The sequence below is a fragment of the Erinaceus europaeus genome, chromosome 1 (assembly GCF_950295315.1).
Source record: "Erinaceus europaeus chromosome 1, mEriEur2.1, whole genome shotgun sequence".
NCBI lineage: Eukaryota > Metazoa > Chordata > Mammalia > Eulipotyphla > Erinaceidae > Erinaceus > Erinaceus europaeus.
This window is the reverse complement of record NC_080162.1, coordinates 20,552,875-20,577,210: the sequence shown is the minus strand read 5'-3', so window position 1 is coordinate 20,577,210 and position 24,336 is coordinate 20,552,875. Positions and strand designations below refer to the sequence as shown.

The following is a 24,336-nucleotide window of genomic DNA, read 5'->3' as shown; positions in this document are numbered from 1 at the left end:
AAACCCAGAGCACTGCTCAACTCTGGCTTATGGTGGTGCAAGGGATTGAACCTGGGATTATGAATCCTCAGGCATAAGACTCTCTTTGCATAATCATTATGCTGTCTACTCCCTGCCCTAAAGTGTATCACTCTTCTACTAGAACAAATTTCTTGTCACTTTAGAACAGAAAGGCTCAAATAGAGTCAACTTGTAGTCAACTTTGCCTGGAGTGATTGTGCCATATCCCTGGCTCAGTAGTTGACTTTTCCACTAACTGTAAGGCGAGGCCTCTGTGGATGATGTCTCCCAGTGAACCCACATGGACTCATACTTGTGGGGAAATTGTGAGGATGTGGTTGAGCTTGGCAGGGCTTGACTTGAGGGGACATCCATCCTCTCGTCTTATCAGACTCCCTGCCTCACAAAGCACCCTGGCATTCCTGATTCTGTGACCTGCTCCCTTATTATCTACATAATCATTGTTTTGCCGAAAAGATCCCCACTCATTCCATTCCTTTGATCTATCTTCTTTCTACCCTCAAGACCCTCCCTGCCTGCAGGGTATTATTATTTATCCTACCAGTTAAAATCCTCACAACAGTTGCTAAGGAAGTTAGCTTTCCAAACCATGTCAAGCCATTTCTGTTTCTGACTTGCCACTTCCAGGTCCGACCTTTAAAAGCCTGGGCTCTTTGGTCAATAAAGAATCGAATTGACTCGCCACCTCTAGCTCTGTTCCTGAGTCATCTCCCTCGTTGCTGAGTGAGTAGCAGCCCAGGCTGGCTCCAGTCATGTTCTCTCTAACCCAGAGAGCACTCGCACTGGAAGAGGCACCCCCACGCTAGCCCGGCACATACTCATGAATCCATGAACCCATTCATACGCATGAATCCATGAGCTTAGCTGCTCATCAAGGGAGATATGTTTATGAGTTAATTGGAGGCTTTGTTTTGTTCCCAGAGCCCAGCTGCAGGCACCCCGTTCCCATGCCTTGTTTATGTATGCAATGCTCCTTCCAGTCCATATCCTCCGTTCTCCCTCCCAAAAGGCACAGATCTGAGACCTGTCAGCTGCCTCTAGACTGCTTCATGCGAACTCCACAGAGTCAGTTTTTCGATACCATTTAATTTGGGGAGAGACATTTCAGTCTTCTGGACTTGCTTCCCCAACTCCACTCCAGCCTATTAGCATATGGGCATCTGGCAACATCAGCACCTAAATCAGCCTTAGTCAGTGGGAGCTTACTCAAAGCTTCCACCTTTACCACTATGGCTACTTCTTCTCAAACACAATGTTGTCTAAGAAACACAATGTTTATTAGAGTAGCCCATGACAGAATGATTGGAATCTGCCTGTATTTATTTATTTATTTTCATTTTTGTATTTTTTTTTTTGTTACTAAACCAAGAAGAACTACAAAACCTAAATGCACCAATCACAGATAAAGAAATTGAAACAGCAACAAAAGTCCTGGACCAGATGGCTTTACAAATGAATTCTACAAAACCTTCAGGAAACAGTTAATACCTATATTTCTAAAGCTCTTCCAAAAGATTGAAGAAACAGGAACACTCCCTTTCACCTTCTATGAAGCCAACATCACCCTGACACCAAAGCAGATAAGGACACAACAAAAAAGGAAAACCACAGACCAATATCTCTGATGAACTTAGATGCCAAAATATTGAACAAGATCCTGGCCAACCAGATACAGCAGTATATCAAAAAGATTGTTCATCACGACCAAGTGGGATTTATCCTAGGAATGCAAGGCTGGTTCAACATACGTAAGTCAATCAATGTCATTCACCACATCAATAAAAGCAAAACCAAAAACCACATGATTATCTCAATAGATGCAGAGAAAGACTTTGACAAAATTCAGCACCCATCCATGTTCAAAACACTACAAAAAGTGGGAATAGATGGGAAATTACTCATTTTTTGTATTTTTACCAGAGCACTGCTCAGGTGCTGGAGATTAAACCTGGGACTCTGAAACCTCAGGTATGAAAGTCTTTTACATAACCACTGTGCTATTTCCCCAGTTCCCTATTTAATACTTTGTTGATGCTTTCTGGTGGGAACTGTCATTTGATATTAAAATGTTCACATTTTATATTTTCCCTCATAGGTACATGTACATGCTTTTACAAGCCTCAGATTTCTTAGTCTCTACTCTTCTTATCTATTTTAGGTCCTTGACTAACTGACCAAAGCATAGACTATACACATGAAACTGTAGACTCTATTATTGGCTATGTAGCTTACCTGCATGGTACACCTGGTTTGTCCTACATGCAACACAGATACAACCCCCACTATATCGGACAAAGTGTAGGTATGCTGTTGTCTTCCTTTCTTTCCCTCTGTCTCTGTATCTAAAAAGGTTAGCCCAGGCCAATAAAGCCTCCCCAATGCCACGTGCCACCCCCAAACCCCTCTGTGTTCAGGTGATTTCTCTTTCACAGAGCCGTGTACTAGCTGAAGGAGAGTAGAGCAGCTTCAGCAGTTAGTTTTCCCCAGTTACGATACTTCGTGTCACACAAGTCAAGAAACTCGTGTGGGGGTTTTGCTTCCCAAAGTACTTTCATTCTAACTATACATTTGGGTACTGGAAAAGGGACCAGATGAGTCAGCATCAGCATGATCTTCATTGCTCTGATATTCCTGCAGAACCAATTGCTTCTGGTGAGTTTTTAAGGATTTATCCATTCTGATCAATCTAGCACACTCACTTTCCTCAACTCTGACTCATTCTTCCACTCCCTGCTACGACAGTGTCAGCATTTATAGTTAGCTTCAGAGAGGATGTTACTTTCTCTAAGTTTCTAAAAGTCATTCTGGTAGTGTGTCAATACCTGCTCCAAGGGTTTTACTAGGTTATTAAAACTATTTTCCCAGGGGACTGTTTCTGTCTTGTCAAACACCTTTCTCCATCTTCTAATCAGATATTCTCAGAATGAAGTTTTATAGGTATTCTCTGAGCTCATGAGGGATCTACAGAGTACATTGCCTTTCCTCCTTGGTAAATCCAGAATTTCCCTATTGGTTTATATTGTAACTTTAGTCACTGATCTGGACAAAGAATAAATTATTTATTTATCTTTAGTTATTGATCTGGGGGAGAAGTAGAGACAGACCTTGAAGGACAGTGATAACTGAAAGGCAGACTCTTTAATCAGAATTAGCTCTTAAGGAGCAGGTCTCAGGGCCTGGGGTGCCGGCTCGAACCCAGACCCTTGCGTGGGTCCTTGTGCTTTGTACTATGTGCACTTAACTTGGTGCCTCACCACCTGAACCTTAGAAGAAGTTTTTTTTTTTTTTAATTTACAAAAAGGAAACATTGACAAAACCATAGGATAAGAGAGGTACAACTCCACACAATTCCCACCACTAGAACTCAGTATCCCATCCCCTCCCCTGATAGCTTTCCAATTCTTTATCCCTCTGGGAATATGGACCCAAGGTCACTGTGGGATGCAGAAGGTGGAAGGACTGGCTTCTGTAATTACTTCCCCGGTAAACATGAGTGTTGACAGGTTGATCCATACTCCCAGCCTGCCTCTCTGTTTCCCTAGTAGGGTGGGGCTCTGGGGAAGCAGAGCTCCAGGACACATTGGTGGGGTTGTCTGTGCAGGGAAGTCTGGTTGGCATCCTGCTAGCATCTGGAACCTGATGGCTGAAAAGAGAGTTAACATACAAAGCCAAAGAAATTGTTGATCAATCATGAACTTAAAGGCTGGAGTAGTGCAGATGAAGAGTTGGGGGGTACTCCATTTTGTAGATAGCTAGTAGGCATATTTTAGTTATATTCCAGAGGGCCTATGGCTATACTAGTTTTTTTTTTTTTTCCCTGAGCCTGAAATCTGATATGCAGGTGGATCCAAGTTTTTGTCTGGGGAGATGATGTCATGGCTGGAAAAGAAGCAGAAAGCTGGATCAGGGAAGAGAGTAGCTCCCTAATATGGGAAAGGGGTGTAAATATTGTTGATTGTAAACCCCATCTATTTGATGTGGTCTGGGGCCCATATTCAGCTTAGGAGCCTATGTGAACGCTGCATCCCTGTAGATCTGAGCTCATATTCTGTGATCATGAGTAGGAACATTCCAAGCTGCCTCAATATTGACCCATCTTCCTCAGGTGTACAATAGAGTATGTTGTCCATCCTCCAAACGGAGGATGGACAGTTCTTTACTGTTGTTGATCCAAGTTGAAGGCAAGGTCCTATTGGGGGCCCACAAAAGGGTCTATTTTGTTGTCCTGATAGAGATAGATGACTGGTAACAAGATGAGAGGGATTTATTTGAGGTCTAGGCCCATCATGTCTGATTAGGAATCTCAGACTCTCTGAATAGGGCCCCAGCTGATGGGGTGGCCTGAGTCCAGAGATGTCAGGCATGGAATGTCAACCCTTCACCCTCATTACTCAGGTGAGACCTCTCCTTTCATAATATTTTCTAATTCCACTCCAGGTGGTTCACTTCCTATAATGTGTGCACTTAACCAAGTGCGCCACCACCTGGCCCTTGGAGGTTCACTTCCTAATAAAGTCCCAAAACCTAGATATAGACCAGGTCCCGTGAGATAGAGTGTATTTCCACATGTATCCATAAATTAGGGTAAAATATATGCCTGAAAGCAAAAATACACAATAGTCTGCAGTGAGTCAGTATCAAGTTCATAATGAAATAGTGTCTACTTAAGTCTTAGATTCCCTCCTCACCTACTTCCTATTACAGTTCTCTCACTCATTCCAAAGCTAATCTTATCAAAGGACTGCAAAAGCTGAATAAGGGCAAGAGACTGGCAAACTTTAATGATGACTCTTTAGTCACTATCAGACCTGAGAAGAAGTTTTAATGAAGGGTCACAGAGATATCTCAGTGTTAAAAAACCGGACTTTGAGTGTCTAAGGTTCCAGACGGCCCAAGTTCAATATCTGGCACCACCATGTGGCAGAGCTGAGCAGTGCTCTGGCCGCTTTCATAAAAATAAATCTTTGAAAAATGCAGTGCTGGGGAGCCGGGCCGTGGCACAGCAGATTAAGTGCACATGGCGGAAAGCGCACAAACTGGCATCAGCATCCTGGTTTGAGCTCACGGCTCCCACCTGCAGAAACGTTGCTTCACAGGTGGTGAAGCAGGTTTGCAGGTGTCTGTCTTTCTCTTCCCCTCCCCTCTCGATTTCTCTCTGTAAAAAAAAAAAGGCAGTGCTGCAGTTAACTCCGCAGCAGATGGTCTAGCCCCAGAATCAATCCCATTTTAGCATATGCTTTCTACCTGTCCTAGCATCACAGACTGAATTTCCCCATGGAACAAGACTAATGGTGAAAATTAGTGTAGCCAGAAAAGTATCTCAGTTTGGTAGAGCACAGAAGTTACATGCCTGAGGCTCCCAGTTTGATCCTCAATAAATACTACATGTACCCTTTCTCTCTCCCTCTCTCTCCCTCCTCCCCTCCCTCTTTCTCTTATTTCTTTTCTTTTTTTTTAATTTTCTAGGAAACACAAATTGTAAATCATTCAACAATTTAAGAGTAGTAGTTTTTTTTTTTTTTGAAAATGAGATCAAAGACTGTTCTTTTGATGATAAGTTAGTAATTATTCAGATGCTCATGGATATCAGTCCCAACCTTTAGCAATTTTGGATAAAATTTCTGCATGTGGTACTAATCATGGTTCTTCAATATCTTCCAATGATCCTTTTATGCTGAATTTTAACACTTATTATTGGGGAAAGAATTAAAACAATCATCCTTTAAGAGATTCTTTTGTTTTGCCCTTTGGTTCAGCTCACTGCTCTCAGGGTAACAGACTTGTCCAGGTCTTTTTTTACTGGGTCATCAGTGGCCCACTATTTGCATAATTGGGTTGTTCTGGGTCAAAGGAGAAGTTAAGAGGAAAGTATACTAGATTCTTTAGCAGAGATTCTTGGAACTCCTCTCTATTTCATATGACCTAAAGTAAATCTTTTAAATATTTATTTATTTGGTAGGACAGAAGGCATAGAGAGGGAAAGAAAGAGGCATGTAGTACTGTTTCACCACTCGTGAAGCTTTCAGCCTGCTGGTGGGGACCAGCGGCTTGAACCCATGTCCTAGCACACTGCAACGTGTTCACTCAACCAGGTGCACCATTGTCCAGTCCCTAAAGTAAGTCCAAAAAAAAAAAATCTAAAAAAAGAAATGAAAAAAATGCATAAAGAAAGACACAAGGGGACACTCTCAGGATAGACACTGGTAAAGGGAACGAACGGGGGGGGGTGGGGAGCAAGTAAAGAAAGAAATTGAGCTGCAAAGCAGTTCTAACAAATTCTCAAATGATCCTTCAGGGAGCTGTCAATCTGGTAGTGGTTCTGAGCTGCTTCAGAGGACAGCTATCATTTTTTTTTCCCAAAGAATTTATCTATCTATCTATCTATCTATCTATTTATTTATTTATTTTGCCACCGGAGTTATTGCTGGGGCTTGTTCTCTGCACAACAATTCTACTACCGCTGGCAGCCATCGTTTCCTCTTCCTTCCTTCCTTCCTTCCTTCCTTCCTTCCTTCCTTCCTCCCTTTCTTTCTTTTATTAATATTTATTTATTCCCTTTTGCTGCCCTTGTTGTTTTATTGTTGTAGCTATTATTATTGTCGTGTTGGAGAGGACAGAGAGAAATGGAGAGAGGAGGGGAAGACAGAGAGGGGGAGAGAAAGACAGACACCTGCAGACCTGCTTCACCGCCTGTGAAGCGACTCCCCTGCAGGTGGGGAGGGGGGGCGGGTGGGTTTGACCAGGATGGTTAAGCCGGTCCTTGTGCTTTAAGCTACCTGCGCTTAACCTGCTGCGCTACCACCCAACTCTCCCTCCTTTCTTTTCCTTCCTTCCTTCCTTCCAACCCCCCCCCCCCCCGTGCTGCTCAGCGCTGGCTTATGGTGGTGTGGCAGATTGAATCTAGGACTGTTGGTTTCTTTTTTTTTTTTTGGTAGAGGGAGGCAGGGTCGGGGGAAGGAGGAGAGACACCTGCAGCTTTACTCCATCAATTATGAGGCTTCCTGTCTGCAAGTGGGGACATGGGTCTTAAATCTTGAACCTCTCACATGGTAATATATGCACTCTACTGGATATGCCATGACCTAGCCCCTGACCTGGTATTTCTTTTTATTATTATTATTGATTTAATAATGATCCCATCCCATCCCCTCCATTAGAAGCTTTCCAATTCTTTATCCTTCTGGAGTTATGGACCCACTGACCTGGTAATTCAATGTTCACATTAACCAAATAATGAGTGCAGAATACATTGAGTATAGTTTCCTGCAAGAGGTGTGACTCTGGATAAGAGGTTTAAAAGTTCTTAATTCTGAAGAGAGGATGTGGACAGTGCAGGGCAGCAGCTATTACAATGATGTTAATGAGGTTTTCAGAAATAAAGGGGAACAGCGATGGGAATTGTCAAGACATGCTTTGATAGGCAGGGGAGATAGCATAATGGTTATGCAAAAATAACTTCTCATGCTTGAGGTTCCAAAGTCCCAAGTTCAACTCCTCACACCATGAAAAGCCAGAGCTGGGCAGTGCTCTGGTCTTTCTCTGTACCTCTCTCATTAAACTCTGTATCTCTCTCATTAAAGTACATACACAACAACAATGGGGGGGGAGCTGCCAGGAGCAGTGGATTTGTAGTGCAGGTACCAAGCCCCCAGTGATAACCCTAGAGGCAATAAATGAATGAATGAATAAAATAACATCTAAAAAGTATTTTGTTCAGTGTACTTAATCCTTTTGCCCCACCTTGTCTTCTTCATCTGCTGTGCTAGTTAATATCATTTATTCTAGTTACAAAATTTACTCTTGCTACAAACAAATTTTACAGACATTTTGCTGGTGAGATATCTATCCTATCTGGACATATATGAATAAAAGTAACTATTTCCTGAGTTTAGAAGAAGACATCTCACACAACCTAACCCTTTGGTTGTATTTCTGCTTTAATATGGTAACGTTTGAAAATACACAGACATCAGGGGAACAGGTGAAGCAGCATGAGGTATTGACAACACAGCATGATTTAATTTTGGCCTTAAGTTTTTAATAATGATAGTAGTCATACCTCTAAACAAAATACATTCCCTATCTCTGCAAATACACCCAGTGGTGACATTAGAGTCCTACTTCACTCTGTAAAACATGTCAAATACCCACCCTATATACTGACTATGTTTCATAAAAGGACCATATCTGTATTTCACAGAGGCAGGTTCCTCAAGATATGACATACTGACTGCCAATTTTCTTCTCCAACTGAATTTCTTTAAGGGTATAATTTATTCCCTAAAGTGACTTTAACAAGGTGTGGAGTATAGTTAATTATAGTGGTATTGGTTGAATATGATACAAGGAAATGCAGAGAATCTTCTGGAGCATATAGGATAGACAAAACGGACATTAAGAATTCATGAGGACAAAGTTACTAAAACTTAAACTTCTTTTTCAGATGTTTTTAAGTGTATAGAGAACTTATTATCCCCAAACTGATCATTTAACCATGGTACACAGAATTTAGTGAATGCATTGCCTGGTGTCAAGATGAGAAAAATCCATTTTTTGTTTTTAAATAGAAAAATTCACTTCTGCTTCATCTTGGTCCAAGTCATTATCATCTGATGGCGAATCTCTCTGGAAAGACCTAACATTGTAAGAATAATCTTTTCCATCTACTATTTGGTATTCATCTTCAACACCTCTGAGGAAATCTTCAAAGTCACTTTCAGATCCTGAACCAGAGCCAGAGCCAGAGCCAGAGCCAGAGCCAGAGCCGGAACCTGACCCAGAGAAGTCCTCAGTGAAAAGGAAGTTGCTGTACTGAAGCTTCTTCATTCTAAAGTATGATGGGGTGGGGGTGGACATGGTAAATTTTGAGACAGAAGAAAGATAATTGTAGTCAGAATTTTAAGATGTTATATGTAGTCACTCAATTACTCAAATAAAAAGCCAAACATTTCCCAGTTATTCAATGATTTAAAAAAATAAAAAGAAATCAGACTTTCCCATATAATTACCTGTATTGTACCTAACTTACTGCATTTTTCCTTTCTTTCTCTTTCTTTCTTTCTTTCTTTTTTTTTTTTTTACTTACTGTATTTTTCAATTCCACCCCTATCCACTACAGACCCAACTATCAATGTTCGTTTTCTTGTTACTAGCATAGCAAGCCTACAATTTAGAATCAACTTAATGAGTCATTTGTTGGAGGAAAAATAAAGGTTCTTTTTTCATTTTCTCCCACTGAAGAAGGAACAAACAAGTATCCTAGTAGATGGCATTTTCCTCCTTATTTAAAATTCCTACAAAATTTCTTTCCATAAAAAAGCAATTTACAGCGGACCATATAACTCACTCTTAAGAGTGAAGGAGTCTGGGGGTCGGGCGGTAGCGCAGCAGGTTAAGCAAAGTGCAAGGACTGGCGCAAGGACGGGCGCAAGGACAGGCGTAAGGATCTGTGTTCAAGCCCCCGGCTCCCCATCTGCAGGGGAGTCGCTTCACAAGCGGTGAAGCAGGTCTCTAGGTGTCTGTCTTTCCCTCCCCCTTTCTGTCTTCCCCTCCTCTCTCCATTTCTCTCTGTCCTATCCAACGACGAAAATATCAATAACAACAACAATAAAAAACAACAAGGGCAACAAAAGGGAGTAAATAAATAAATTTAGAAAGGAAAGAGTGAGGGGGTGGGTGGAGGCACACATTACCGTGTGGAAGGACCCAGGTTCAAGCCCCCACTCCCCACTGCAGGGGGCATGCTTCACAGCTGTGAGGTATGTTTGCAGTTGTCTATCTTGCTCTCTCCCTCTCTCCTTCCCCCTCCCTTCTCAATACCTCTCTGTCTTATCAAAATAGAAAAAAAAAAAAAAAGGCAGGGAGTGGAGAATGGACACTGGAAGTGGTGGATTCGTAGTGTTAGTACTGAGTCCCAGTGATGACACTGGTGACAAAAATAATTAATTAATCTTTGTAACTAGGTAAGCATTATATATTTGCCAATATAACAACATTCACTTTTCTCCCCAATCTCCAAATCAGAAAATTATCCTGCCTTTAAAGTCCATGCATTCAGCAGAACTATGCCAAAATGTCGAGTGTGATAGTCCAGAGAACCAGTGCCACCCTCCCATGGCAGGACAAGGTAACAAAGTATCAGGACAAGCTTTTGAGTTCCATGGATCATTCTCTCCATGAAAATTATAAATTGTGGCCAAGCACACGCTGGAATGCACCAGGTTCAAGCCCCCCATTCCCACCTGCAGGAGGAAAGCTTCACTGATGGTAAACCAGTGTTGTGGCTGTCCCTCTTTCTCTCTCTCTATCTCCCTTTCTCCTCTCAATTTCTCTCTGTTCTATCAAATAAACAAGTACGATTAAATATTGTAGGGAGTCAGGTGGTAGTGCAGCGGTTAAGCGCAGGTGACTGAAAGCACAAGGACAGGCAGAAGGATCCCGGTTCAAGCCCCCGGCTCCCCACCTGCAGGGGAGTCGCTTCACAGGTAGTTAAGCAGGTCTGCAGGTGTCTTTCTCTCCCCCTCTGTCTTCCCCTCCTCTCTCCATTTCTCTCTGTCCTATCCAACAACGACGACATCAATAACAACAATAATAACTACAGCAATAAAAAAAACAAGGGCAACAGAGAGGGCAAATTAATAAATATTTAAAAATTAATTAATTAAAAATTGTAGACCACAAATCAAACAGACTAGAGGTTTTACTCATACATACATTAATTCAATAAAAATGTTAAATATGTAATCTGTATTCTGGGTATTTGGGAGAGAAAGGAGACAGATGAAGTCCCTGTTCAAGAAGCTCATAACTTAGTGGGGGGGGGCATGGACAGGCAATTAAAAAATAAGCTAAATGTTAGATGGTACAAATATTATGCAAAAATTATCTAATATAATAGATGCATTATGTTAAATGTGGACAGATGACAGGCGCAGACTGGAGTCAGGGAAAAGGAAAGCAGATCTGGGAACAGTTATAGACACACACACACACACACGCACACAGAGTACTCAGCTACAGAACAAAATGAGGTCATGTAGAGAAAGCATGCAGATGAAATGGTGTGTATAATTGTAAAATTGGATAAATTTCCAACATTATAGATTTAGATAAATTATTGCCCCCTCCCTCTCCCTCTCCCTTTCCCCCTCTCCCTCTTTCTCTCTTCCATTGCCATCATGTTGATTTTTGGGGCTAAGTGTCTACACAGTGAGTCCACCATTTCTGGCAGTTATTTCCCCCCTTCCTTCCTCTCTTTCCTCTCTTTCTTTCTCCTTCTCCTTTTCCTTCTCCTCCTTCTCCTCCTCCTCCTCCTTCCTCTTCTTCCTTCTTCTTCCTCTTCTTCCTCCTTCTTCTTCTTCTTCCTTCTTCCTTCTTCTTTCTTCTTCTTTTTCTTCTCCTTCTCCTCTTCCTCCTCCTCCTCCTTCTCTTTTTTCTTTTTATTTGATAGGTCAGAGAGAAATTGAGGGAAAGGGGAAGTAGAGAGAGAGAGAGAGGGAGAGAGAGGAGAGACACACAGAGAGAAAGAGGTGGCTGCAGCCCTGATTCACCACTTGTGAAGCCCCCCCCGCCCCCGCAGATAGAGACTGAGGACTTAAACCTAGATCCTTGAGCAAAGCGATGTGTATGTACAAACCAGGTGCACCACTGCCCAGCACCTCGTATTGCTTTTCTAACATATAATGTACTCTACTTACAGAAATAGAACAATGTTTAGTCATTTTCAATGTCTGTTGGTGAAAAATACTCAATTTTATCCCTGTCACCCACAAAAGTCAGATGGTCTATATCTTTGCACATGTCATATACCAGCAAATACAGTGCAGTGTTACCAGTGTAGTCAAATCCAAACCACCAAAGGAAAACACAAGACAATCATGGCCCCTCCAGGACAAGATCTCAACAGTTTAGTGAAATAGTAACCACTTTAAAGTCAGAAAAAGTTTACTTACGAAAAAGAGTCAGTACTTAGAGGGGAAGAACCGTCAAATTCAGCTGAGCTTAGTCCAACAGTTGATTCCTCTTCATCAATGCAGTTTGCAGAACCTCTGTCAGGACTGCAGCGAACCCGCTGGTACTTGGTTCTTTGCACAGGGTGACCTTCCCAAACAAGGAATTCAGTGGTTAATAAGGATCTCTTTCACTACTTCTAATTACTCTGTCTTCAAAAAGCTTTTAATTAAATAGATTCTAGATTTGGTTGAAGGTAAGATGTGAACAGTTTTGTGGTCATTACTATAACAAGAGCACCCTCTCTGTGCCAGTCACTATAGACCAGATGCAAACTAGTTTGCATTTCTAGACTCTGCTTCATATTAATGGACATATACAGCAACTTATCAAAGGTTTCCCTGATTGCTTGAACTCAGGGACTAGTGAAGAGCAGCCATTACTGTTTGTAGAATCCCCTACGAGGTTTTATTATATCTCTTGGTGTATACAGCAGGGATACATTTTGAACTGTTCTGTTTTTTTTTCCTGCAGTCTATAGTACATTAATTTGATTATTTTCCAACCATAAAAAAAGAAGGAAAACAAAATAATCCCCTCTCTTCCACACTTCCATAAAAATAAATAAATAAAAATACTGACCAAATAGTATTTTAAAAAATTAATGGTTAGGGAGTCAGGCGGTAGTGCAGTGGGTTAAGAGCAGGTGGCACAAAGTGCTAGGACCAGCGTAAGGATCCCAGTTCAAGCTCCCAACTCCCCACCTGCAGGGGAGTTGTTTCACAGTCAATGAAGCAGGTCTTCAGGTGTCCATCTTTCTCTCCCCCTCTATCTCTCCCCCTCCTCTCTCCATTTCTCTCTGTCCTATCCAACAATTACGACAACAATAATAACTACAACAGAACAACAAGGGCAACAAAAGGGAATAAATAAATAAATATTTTTTAAAGTAATGGTTATCAAAAAGACTACAACATCACAAGAAAAATCTATATTTAAAAATAGGTGTGGGGACCAGGCAATAGCTCATCTGGTAGAGTGGGTACCTTGCCAACTGTAAGGGCTTGGGATCAAGCCTGGCACCTCCTAGTAGCATCACAGGTAACACTGGGGGAGTTCATGAACCATGGAGTGGTACTCTACTTTAGAGAGAAAGGAAGACAGAGGGAAAAGAAAGAGAATGAAAGTCTCTCTCTCTTCCCTCTGTCTTCCTTTCTCTACAGTAGAGAATGAGAAAGTTGTCCCATCCCCCCATTCAGTGTGTCTTCTGATAGTAGACAATGTATAGAGACCAGAATTTAAGCTCCTGTTCTACCATTTAGCACCTCTCTTTTCCTCATTTTGCAAAATTGAATAATGATGAATAATGGTGGTGCAGTGAATAAAACGTTGGACTCGCGTGCATGAGGTCCCAAGTTCAATACCTGCAAGTACATGTGCTCTGGTTCACTTTTCTCTCTTTCCTATCTCTCTCATAATTTTTTTTTTTAATGAGTAGGGGTCTGAGTGATGGTGCACCTGGTTGAGTGCACATGTTACAGTGCATAAAGATCCAGGATCAAACCTATGGTTCCCACCTGCAGTAGGAAAGCTTTTGTGAGTGATGAAGCAGTGCTGCAGGTGTCTCTCTTTCTCTCTCCCTTTCTATTTCCCCCCTACCCTCTCAATTTCTGGCTATCTCTATCCAATAAAAAAGATAAGGGGGGGAAATGTATGTGAATAATAGCTTCTGTTTAAATAAGGCCAAGGTAGGTGAAACATTTAACACAAATCTTTGCACTTGGTAGATATTTAGTATGATTTAGCTCTCTTGTTCTTTAAAAATTTTTTAAAAATATTTACTTATTTTCCCTTTTGTTGCCCTTGTTTTTTAATTGTTGTTGGAGTTATTATTGTTGTTATTAAAGTCATCGTTTTTGGACAGGACAGAGAGAAATGGAGAGAGGAGGAGAAGATAGAGAGGGGGAGAGAAAGATAGACACCAGCAGACCTGCTTCACCGCCTGTGAAGCGACTCCCCTGCAGGTGGGGAGCCCGGGCTCGAACCAGGAACCTTATGCCGGTCCTTGCACTTTGCGCTGAGTGCGCTTAACCCGCTGCTCCCTCTTTTTCTCCTTTTTGGATTCTTTTCTGAGGCCGCATAAATTTGTCTCTAGCTTGCTACTTAGACGCTTCTTCCTGTGAGTGGGATAAGACAGCTACTATCTCATCCAGTAGAGGGCGGTATCTTCTCACCCTAGCGTCTAGACCAGCACTGCACAATGGAAATTACCATGAGGAGTACATAATGGAATTTTCGTTGTTCTGGCAGTCATATTTTAAACAAACAAACAAACAAAAAAATAAGTGGATTCAATCACTTCACTTAAACCAATAGCTACAAGTACTTTTATTTAACATGTAACGAATATAAAGGTTAGTCATAACTATTTTACTTTTTTTTTTAACCCTAAAACTCCTAATCTGGTGTCTATTTTACATTTATAGGATGTCTCAAAAATTTGGCTTTGCCACATTTCACACATTTCAAGTACTGGGTAACCACAGGGGCTCCTGGCTGCAATTTTGGACAGAATCTAGACACTCTCTACACAAAGCTGATCTGCTGAGTAGCTAGCTGGGAAAATGTTTGCCCAGATCAGCAGTTAGACTGAAACGTCAAACCCACACTGTGATGAAGCACCCGAGTGAAATATATCTTTTCACAGGCATAACAGAGACAAATTAGTTAATATATGTATATATATATATGTACATATATATATATATATATATATATATATACATATATAATAAAATTTTCCCCAGGGTTCATAATGTCAGATTTTCAATTTATAAAGAAGGGCTTTTTGTGTGAAAATATTATAAAATTGACTATGGTCCCCAGAGGGATAGAGAAAGAGAAAGCTATCAGGGGAGTAGATGGAATATGGAGATCAGGTGGTGGGAATTGTGTGGAGTTGTACCCCTTCTATCCTACGGTTTTGTTAATGTCTCCTTTCTTAAACAAACAAATAAATAAATAAATGAATAAATAATTGACTATGGTGATATATAAGTGATATATAAGTTTGTATATATAAGTGAATGTACTGAGACACATTGAATTATATTTTGTAAATAAGTGATATGTAGGGGCCAGGTGGTGGCACAACAGGTCTGAGCGGACATGTTACAATGTACAAGGACCTAGGTTCCAGCCCTCAGTCCCTACCTACAGGGGGAAAGCTTTGCAAGTGGTGAAGTGTTGCAGTGTCTCTCTGTCTCTCCCCCCCTTTTTTTTGCCTCCAGGGTTATTGCCCAGACTCGGTGACTGCACCACAAATCCACTGCTCCTGGAGGCCATCCCTTCCCCTTTGTTACCCTGGTTGTTTTACCATTGCTGTGGTTATTATTATCGTTGTCAATGACGTCGTTGTTGGATAGCACAGAGAGAGATGGAGAGAGGAGGGGAAGACAGAGAGGGGGAGAGAAAGACAGACACCTGCAGACCTGCTTCACCGCCTGTGAAGCGACTCCCCTGCAGGTGGGGAGCCAAGGACTCGAACCAGGACCCCCATCTTTCTCTCTTTCTACCACTCCCTTCCCTCTTCATTTCTGGCTGTTTCTATCCAATACACAAATAAAGATAATACACACAAAAAAATGAAAGAATGGTATCTGTGGACTCTATCACAGTAAAGCTGTTTGAATATTTTACAGAAATCAAAAATGGGCAGGCATCGGCACACCTGGCTGAGTACACATATTACAGTGCACAAGAACCTAGTTCAAGCCTCTTCCCCTGTGCCCACCTGCAGGGGGAAAACTTCACTAGCAGTGAAGCAGGGTTGAAGGTGTCTCTCCTTTGTCTCCTCTTACCCTCTCAATTTATCTCTGTCTATCAAATAGATAATATATTAAGATATAAAGAAAGGAACTTTTTTTTTTTTTTAAGAAAAGAAATCAAAGGTAGGAGTTCTCTATCACCACTCCAAAAATCTAATTTGAGACTGATGATCTCAAATGAAGGGAATGATTACAGATACTAAATTCCTGACATTTCTCTCCAAGGGTGTTGGCAGGATGTGTCCAGCCCTTGATGTTATGGAAGTATCTTGGATGTTTTTCTCGAGAGAAATGCTTTGATTACCGTAATGGTAAAAAGGTAAAAGGGTTTGCTTAAAGTTTTTATGTTAAAAATTATCCTTCCTTTCTTTTGTCCTTCCTCCTTCCTTCCTTCCAGACTTCTTTTCTTGCAAGGAAAAGGAGAAAGGTATAACTGAAGAAAATAAAAGTCCTTAGACAGGTTATCTTTCTAGAAAGTCCCACTTAACTGGATTTGCTGGTTAAGTTTGTGATAGATTCAAAGGGAAAGAGTGCTTTGTTTTTTACTTAGAATCCCTTCCCTCACAGCACATGCCCTCATGCCCTTTTTCAAACACCTCACCCACCCACCCCCACAAACTCTGCTCTGACAAAGCACTGTGTATAAATAATCAATGCTAGACAAAACAATTTACTATAGTACTCTCTGTATAACTTTCGATGGTATTAGCAATATTTTCCCATCATCATCATCACAATTTACTGATTTCTTATTCTTATTGGAGAGTTGCAGCAATATGTTAGAGAAACTTAACAGAAATGGCCACACGGCTGGGGTGAGAGGGACATTTTATTCATTGTTTGGTCACATTTAAACAGAGCTCATTATTACAGACACTGGCATCTCACCTCTACAAAAGGGCTAAGTCCCCTTTACATAGTTTGACAAGCTATAAAAATTCCAAGTTTACTTTCAATTTCTCTCCCTCTGTTCAACTGAGTCATAAACTTTATAGAGTGGGCTATAGTCAAAGGGAGATTTTGCTATTGTTTTAAATAAAAATATCTAATCTACCTAGAAGAAAACTGAGTTGCAGTAGAAACTTAGAAATCAAACAAGCAAGCAAATTCAAACAAACAAACAAAAAACCCTAGTTGATTTGCTCTTTTCAGTCAAATCAATGGGATAAGGTGTGTGTGTGTGTGTGTGTGTGTGTGTGTGTGTGTGTGTGGTTTCACAGGCTAACTCTTGCTCACATGACAAAGCAGGCATCCTTCCGGGTGAGCTATCTATCCCCCTGCCCATGGTATCTAGCATCACATGGAAGCACAGCAAGATAGTAGTGGAGCTTCTTGTGATGCAACCATAAACTGCTATCACTCACACACATAGCTGTGGGTAGCCAACTATTTCCTTATTTAGATGTGAAAGGAATCTGTAAGCCTCTAATCCCAATACCCAGTGCAGTTCTCCTTTGGAAACACCCTAGTTTTTTAGTTCATTTCATGTATGAGTGTGTCCATTTCTTTTAAAAAGCACATTTAAGTACTTATTTATCTGTTATGAAAGCACTGCTCAGCTCCATCATAAGGTGGTGCTGAGGATGGAAACTGTAGCCTGTGGCATCTCGGGCAAGCCAATTGGTGCTTTAACAGATGAAGCCATCCTCCAGATATTTGGTTTCCTTTTCTTGCCCTCCATTTCTAACAAAGAACTAAATCTACTAGGTGATGGCCTAAATTCTAGACATTTATACAATTTCATAATGGTTTCTTCCTGTACTTCTTCCTAATGAGTTCCTACTACACCAGGAAAATGTTTGTTTTGATTCTAGTTTTACCTATTGAGCCCCAGTGAGGAATATGGCTTCACAAAAGGAAATATCAGAGCACATTAGGGAATTATTTCATCAAGCTGATCCCAGTAAAGCCTGTTGCCTACAAACAGCTATGTCGTATCCCTTATAAAATATATCTGGGGGCCGGGTGGTGGCGCACGTGGCTGAGCGCACATGTCACAATGTGTAAGGACCTGGGTTTGAGCCCCTGGTCCCCACTTGCAGCGGGAAAGCTTTGCGAGTGGTGAAACAGCGCTGCAGGTGTCTCTCTGTTTCTCTCCCTCTCAGTCACCCCCTTCCCTCTCTATTTCATTCATTTCTGGCTGTCTCTACCGAATAAATAAAGATAATTATAATTTTTTTTAAAGAAAGAAAATACAACTGTGGAAACATTTCAACATTAGATCCTTTTGTTCCCTCAATATTAGCACAACAACATTATTTCATAAATTTCCAACACATGTATGTATCTGAGGTGATCTACATTTCTTTTTTTTAATTTTTTTTTTTTTTTATTAATGAGAAAGATAAGAGGAGAGAGAGAAAGAACCAGATATCACTCTGGTACATGCGCTGCCCAGGGATCAAACTTAGGACCTCATGCTTGAGAGTCCAGTACTTTATCCACTGTGTCACCTCCCGGACCATTATCTGCATTTCATTTCTACCAGTAAAACTACAACAACCAGAAGTCATACTGAAGAAGTGAATTCAGAGCTGATGATAGAGTTCACCTGCATAGTGCACTGCTCTGCCGAGTGTGTGACCCAGGTTGGAGCCTAGACTCCACCGCATTGAAGGAAATTTCAGTACTGTGGTCTCCTATACCAGCTCTCTCTGCCTTTGTACCTCTCTGTCTCTTTCTCTCTCTAAAAAAAAGTGACTCAATATTTCCTTTACAGTTTGGGGGAGCTTAATGTTTTTATACTATAAACTATTCCATTTACTTATAGGGTTAAGGTCTTCTTCCATTTTAGACATGATTCCTGTCTGCCAAGGGAAAGGAGCTTGTATTCTGCTTATAAACTGATCATTTTCATGTTCTTATTCATTAATGATTTTAAGTTGCTTCAGTCTGAGCAAATGAGTCTAATGATAGCGAAACCTAACAAGAAATTTCCAAATGGGATTGTTTCTCTGAGCAAGGGCGCAAACACTGAAATTCTTTTAGCCTCTCCGAGAGAATCAACATTAACTATGTTGAACCATGGTTAAATCTTTACTAAGGTTAAGTTTTAAAAAGAACAAATACATACAGCCAAATTTACTCTTTAAAATATCATTTCCTGCTGTTAAATTGATTATGACAAAACTGTAATACATTAACACTGAGTGACAGAGACCCTCAGATGTAGCAAACACCCCAAACACCCAGAGATGCTATCTCTTCTAGCCAGTGGACACACCAGTAGTTTTTTGTGTTCCTTCCTTGAGCTTTTTAAAATCTATACACCACATATTCTCGTCTACAGAAAAAATGACACATTTGGATCATTCGAAGAGCTGAAAAGGTCACACCTCCCTCAGAGCTTAACTTTTCTTGCTGCCAAACTTAACCAACCTCACAGAAAGGTGTTCAACCACCTCAAATCCTTTTTCTCTGACTAAATTCCCGCAATAGCACACATATTATGTGCTTTAAAGTGAGTAGGATCCTTTGTGTGGATAGGGTGGTTTACTAAAATGGAAAAAAATAAAATAAAACAACCAATAACAAAAACACATCAGTCTCTTACCTTGAACCAAAGAGCCTATAACCAGGATGAGAGCCAGAGCCAGGACCAGCCGACTGCACTGGAAAAGCACCCGCATCCTGCCCAACTCACTTCAGCTCCAGCACCTGAACACCGGCCTCACGATTAGTAAATGTAGCAGGACCCTGTTCGCTGTTCCTTTTAGACAAGGTTCCAAAACCTCAAGCCCTGCCCAGCATACACGTCATAGTTTCCTGAACAAATAGAAAGAGATCTACATCAAAACCCAGAAAGGTTAAAAAAAAAAAAAAGGCAGCAAAATAACTATCTTACCCATTATGAAACTGCATCCAACTGCCCCCTCAGGCCTGCTTTCTCAAGTCTTATTGTTACTTATCTGCTAGACTTATTTTCCTCCATGAAAGCACTAGCGTGAGAATTCAATAGTTTGGTTTTCTTTCTTCTAGGCAACAAGCAAAATAGGAGATTTTTAACATTAAAAGTCCATCTCACTGTTGAAGAGATAAGGGAGATAGGTGCAGTTTTTCTTATTCCGAGCACCTTCAACATAAAATATTCCTTCTTGTCTTTTTTTACTGGGAATAAAAAGTTACTCAGTATAGCTCACTGAGCCAAGCCAAAGAAGTAAAACTTCAAGGCTAAGTACTAAATGCAAAAAAAAAAAAAAAGAAAAAGATGTCAGATTCTATATAAAAGGATTCTTCTTCTCAAACTATTTCTACCTGCTAACTCTCCTTCTACCCAGGACCCAAGTTGAGGGTGGGAGTATTTTGTAGACTCTTACCACAGGGAGATGAGACGTTGTACCCATGTGTCAATAACTGTACTGTGTTCCATTAGCCCCCTCCCCATACACACACACATAAAGTAAAAAATAATAATTTAAAAACATGAGGATTTTCAGTTACAAATAATGTGGTTAATCAGGAAAATGATTTTGCATGTCTTTGCATGCTTCATATTGTATATTTCTTATTATCCTTCTCATATGGTCTTTTCTCTTGGTATAATTTTTCAATGTGAAATCAGGAACAAGGAAAGTTTATCCTTTCAATGAGCTGCTGAATCTCAGGAAACACATAAACCACAACCCTCTGTCAATAAAGGAAGTTTTTCCCAGGTCCTGGTAATAGTGTGCAGATTTCTTCAAGACCAGGAACGACAGGTAGTAACTCCCTGTTAAGGCACAAAAAAACCAACTTACCATGAAGACGAAAGGCAGATAGTACAGTGGTTATGCAAAACGCTTATGTCGTTCCAAGGTCACAGGTTCAACCTCTGCTACCACCATAAGTCAGAGGTGAGCAGTGCTCTAGGAAAACAACAATAACAAGACAAAACAAACAAACTAACAAAAAACCTTTTTCTAAACCGCACAATCTTGCCCTGAAGGGGCTTATACTTTTTTCCCTTACATCCTCTTCAAGATTTATCCACTCTTGATTTCAACACAAAGGTGACTCTCCCTACAGCTCCTACTTTCCATTTTTCATTCTCTTGTCTGACTCTCACAGGTGGGAGGGGTTTCCCTTCGCTTGTCTTTGGCTTCCTGATGCTTCTTTGACCGTTTCCTGCTAAGAATAAGAACGGGCTTCAGAATCTAAATGCTGAGTAGCTGTGGTGCACAAAGATTACTATGAGTACACATTTTGACCTCCTTAGAACCAGTTGGCAGTGTGTCCAGAGACTCCTCTAAGCACTGTAACTACACGCAGCACTCACAAATTCAGTGCCCCACCCCACTCCCCATTGTGGAATATTGATTTCAGCTTGAAAGAACAACCCTCGACTTTGGTCCCTTTTATAAAAGATCTATTCTTCACTTTAAAACCCTGGTATCAAAACAATATAGCCTACCAATAACTTTCATGAATTCCTTGCAAGGCCTCAGAACTGATTAGAGTTTGTGTCTAAAAATGATTATTTTGGAAGTTTTGTCCCATTTAGTTAATTCATTTTTCCACTTCTTTTCCTTTAGTGAAAGGGGAAGCCATGATAAAGACAGAAAATCATTGTGTACTTCCGGGTTCAATAAAGCAGCTACCATAATGTTCCTAGTCCTTTGACTGGGGATCACTGGTGCCCTGAAGGGTATAGTGGGAGGCACACAGGCTCCAGGCTCTTCTGACTTCTTCAATCTTGTCCTTTTCTCAAGGTATTCCATCTATCAGCACTATACTAAAGTATTTAAAAATATCTCTAGGGGAGTCGGGCGGTGGCGTAGTGGGTTAAGCGCACGTGGCGCAAAGCGCAGGGACCGGCGTAAGGATCCCGGTTCGAGCCCCCGGCTCCCCACCTGCAGGGGAGTAGCTTCACGGGCGGTGAAGCAGGTCTGCAGGTGTCTATCTTTCTCTCCCCTCTCTCTCTGTCTTCCCCTCCTCTCTCCATTTCTTTCTGTCCTATCCAACAACAAAGCAACGTCAATAATGGCAATAATAACTGCAACGAGGCTGCAACAACTAGGGCAACAAAAAGGGGAAAAAATGGCCTCCAGGAGCTGTGGATTCATGGTGCAGGCACCGAGCCCAGCAATAACCCTGGAGGGAAAAAAAAAAAATTAAAAAAAATCTTTAGTAGGTAATATTTTCTAATTAACTATTTCTATATTGTCTTAAAAAATGTGGATGCTTAGAATAGAAAGGTGGGCAATTGGGAAATATCAAAAGGGACCTTTAAAAAAGGATGAATCTGACAGCTCACATACAGGTGAAACACCATGGGCCCCTATGAATATACCTAAAATAGATCTACTAGCTTTTTCCAGAATGGAGACCCCAAATATCATTTGCTCTATTCTTACCTTTAGGTTCCTGGTTATTAAACAATTAGCTCTGTATTATATCTTAATGCTTTTTCAGTCACCTAGTTGCATATGTTACCATGACACTAACTTGACTTCCCTGGGAAGATGACCTCATCAATGTACCCTAGGACCCCACCTCCCCAGAGCCCCGCCTCACTAGGGAAATATAGAAACAGGCTGGGAGTATGGATCAATCTGCCAAGGTCCATGTTCAGCAGAGAATTACAGAAGCCAGACCTTCCACCTTCTGCACCCCATAATGACCCTGGGTCCATGCTCCCAGAGGGATAAAGAATAGGAAAGCTCCCACCAAGCTCTGCTTCCCCAGAGACCCACCCTACTAGGGAAAGAGAGAGACAGACTGGGAGTATGGACCGACCAGTCAATGCCCATGTTCAGCGGGGAAGCAATTACAGAAGCCAGACCTTCCACCTTCTGCATCCCACAATGACCCTGGGTCCATGCTCCCAGAGGCATAGAGAATGGGAAAGCTATCAGGGGAGGGGGTGGGATATGGAGAATGGGTGGTGGGAATTGTGTGGAATTGTACCCCTCCTACCCTATGGTTTTGTTAATTTATCCTTTCTTAAATAAAATGATAATAATAAAAAAATAAATAAATAAAGGAAAAAAAGAATAGGAAAGCTTTCAAGGGAGAGGATGGGATATAGAACTCTGGTGGTGGGAATTGTTTGAAATTGTACCCCTCTTACCTTATGCTCTTGTCAATATTTCTATTTTATAAATAAAACTAACTTAAAAAAAGACAAGTCCAAAACATAGTCAAATTAGAGAGGCTGTCCACTTACTTCTTTCTGAAGCCACACCAAAGATAAATGGAAACATAAACAATCTGAACAAAAGCAGGCCAGAAGACCAGGCAAACTCCCATGGCAAAGAACAAAAGGACAACATCCAATTTAATGAAGAGACAGAGACATCCTTGCCAAAGTACAAGGTATAGCTGGGAAAACCTCTAAGGTATGAAAATGTATATACTGTAGGAAGCAGGGGGTGACGAGTTAAAATCCTGGCACCTCAATCCTATTATGATTAACAACACTGGAATGGGAGGCAAGAAACTATAAATTATAAACTGGGTAGGAATCACTGGCAGGCACTATTCTGACAACCTCAGCAATCTTGTTGGGAAAAACTCTGGACTCTATAGTGGAATTCAGTCTCTACTGTAATGTTTGTAACTTTCTGAGCTTCCTTGATAAGACTTTCGGTCTTCATCCTCAGTTTGGGGAAAAGTCTCAACTATTTTATTTTCAAATGAGAACTTTTTTTTTTATTGTCTCCAGGGTTATTGCTGGGGCTCAGTGCATGCACCATGAATCCACTGCTCCTAGAAGCCATTTTCCCCCTTTTTATTGCCCTTGTTGTTTTAGTTATTATTATTATTATTATTGTCATTGTTGTTGGATAGGACAGAGAGAAATCGAGAGAGGAGGGAAAGACAGAGAGGGGGAGAGAAAGATAGACACCTGCAGACCTGCTTCACCGCCTGTGAAGTGACTCCCCTGCAGGTGGGGAGCCAGGGGCTTGAACCAGGATCTTTACGCCGGTCCTTGCATTTTGCGTCACCTGCGCTTAACCCACTGTGCTACTGCCCGACTCCCTCATATGAGAACTTTGTCTCCTCTTTCTTTCAAGACAAGATGCACAAGACAGATAATTTAAATGGTAAAAAATAGAATTTTGAAAGTGACAGGAGCAAGTAGTCACATATAAGGAATTCCTGTAAGATTATCAGCAGATTTCTTCTTTCTAAATACTAACCAGGCCTACTTAGCTTCTGAGATCAGAGAAGATTAGATATGTTCAGGGTGGTGTGGTCATAGACAGCAAATTTCTCAACAAAAATCCTGAAGACCACAGGGACTAGTATGATATTCCAAATATAAAATGGAAAAGGCCTCCGACAAAGAATACTCTACCCAGATATGCTATCACTCTGATCTGAAAGCATCATGAAGAGCTTTTCAGACAAACAACAATCAATAGAATTTATTACCATCAAACCAGCCCTACAATATCTACTAAAGGAACTTTTATAAAAGGAAAATACAAATAGAAGAAAGAAAAAAAGGAGGAATGAAGGAAAATAACCAAACAATTTTACCCATATGAAGAAACAAAGTCAAATGAAAACAGTCGTAAGTAATAAGTGTGGAGAGGCAGGAATCTTTATGAGAGGA

The 24,336-nt window shown here is 41.0% G+C and overlaps 1 protein-coding gene across 1 annotated transcript; it reads right to left on the bottom strand.

Moving 5' to 3' along the window:
* Positions 1 to 7,940: 7,940 nt before the first annotated feature.
* Positions 7,941 to 19,506, bottom strand: SRGN (serglycin). Its single transcript, XM_016188597.2, has 3 exons — positions 19,351 to 19,506; positions 11,973 to 12,120; positions 7,941 to 8,848 (listed from the first exon to the last, which is right to left on the bottom strand). Exons 1-3 carry the CDS (start codon positions 19,424 to 19,426, stop codon positions 8,581 to 8,583), a joined length of 492 nt encoding a protein of 163 aa, XP_016044083.1. The 5' UTR covers positions 19,427 to 19,506; the 3' UTR covers positions 7,941 to 8,580.
* Positions 19,507 to 24,336: the final 4,830 nt, after the last annotated feature.

Excerpts from the sequence above, each read along its gene's own strand:
- SRGN (XM_016188597.2), bottom strand. The coding sequence starts at position 19,426 with ATGCGGGTGCTTTTCCAGTGCAGTCGGCTGGTCCTGGCTCTGGCTCTC. Across the intron at positions 12,121-19,350 it reads TATAGGCTCTTTGGTTCAAG|GTCACCCTGTGCAAAGAACC; the intron begins GTAAGAGACTGA and ends TTGTTTGGGAAG. Across the intron at positions 8,849-11,972 it reads CTAAGTACTGACTCTTTTTC|AATGAAGAAGCTTCAGTACA; the intron begins GTAAGTAAACTT and ends ATCATACTTTAG.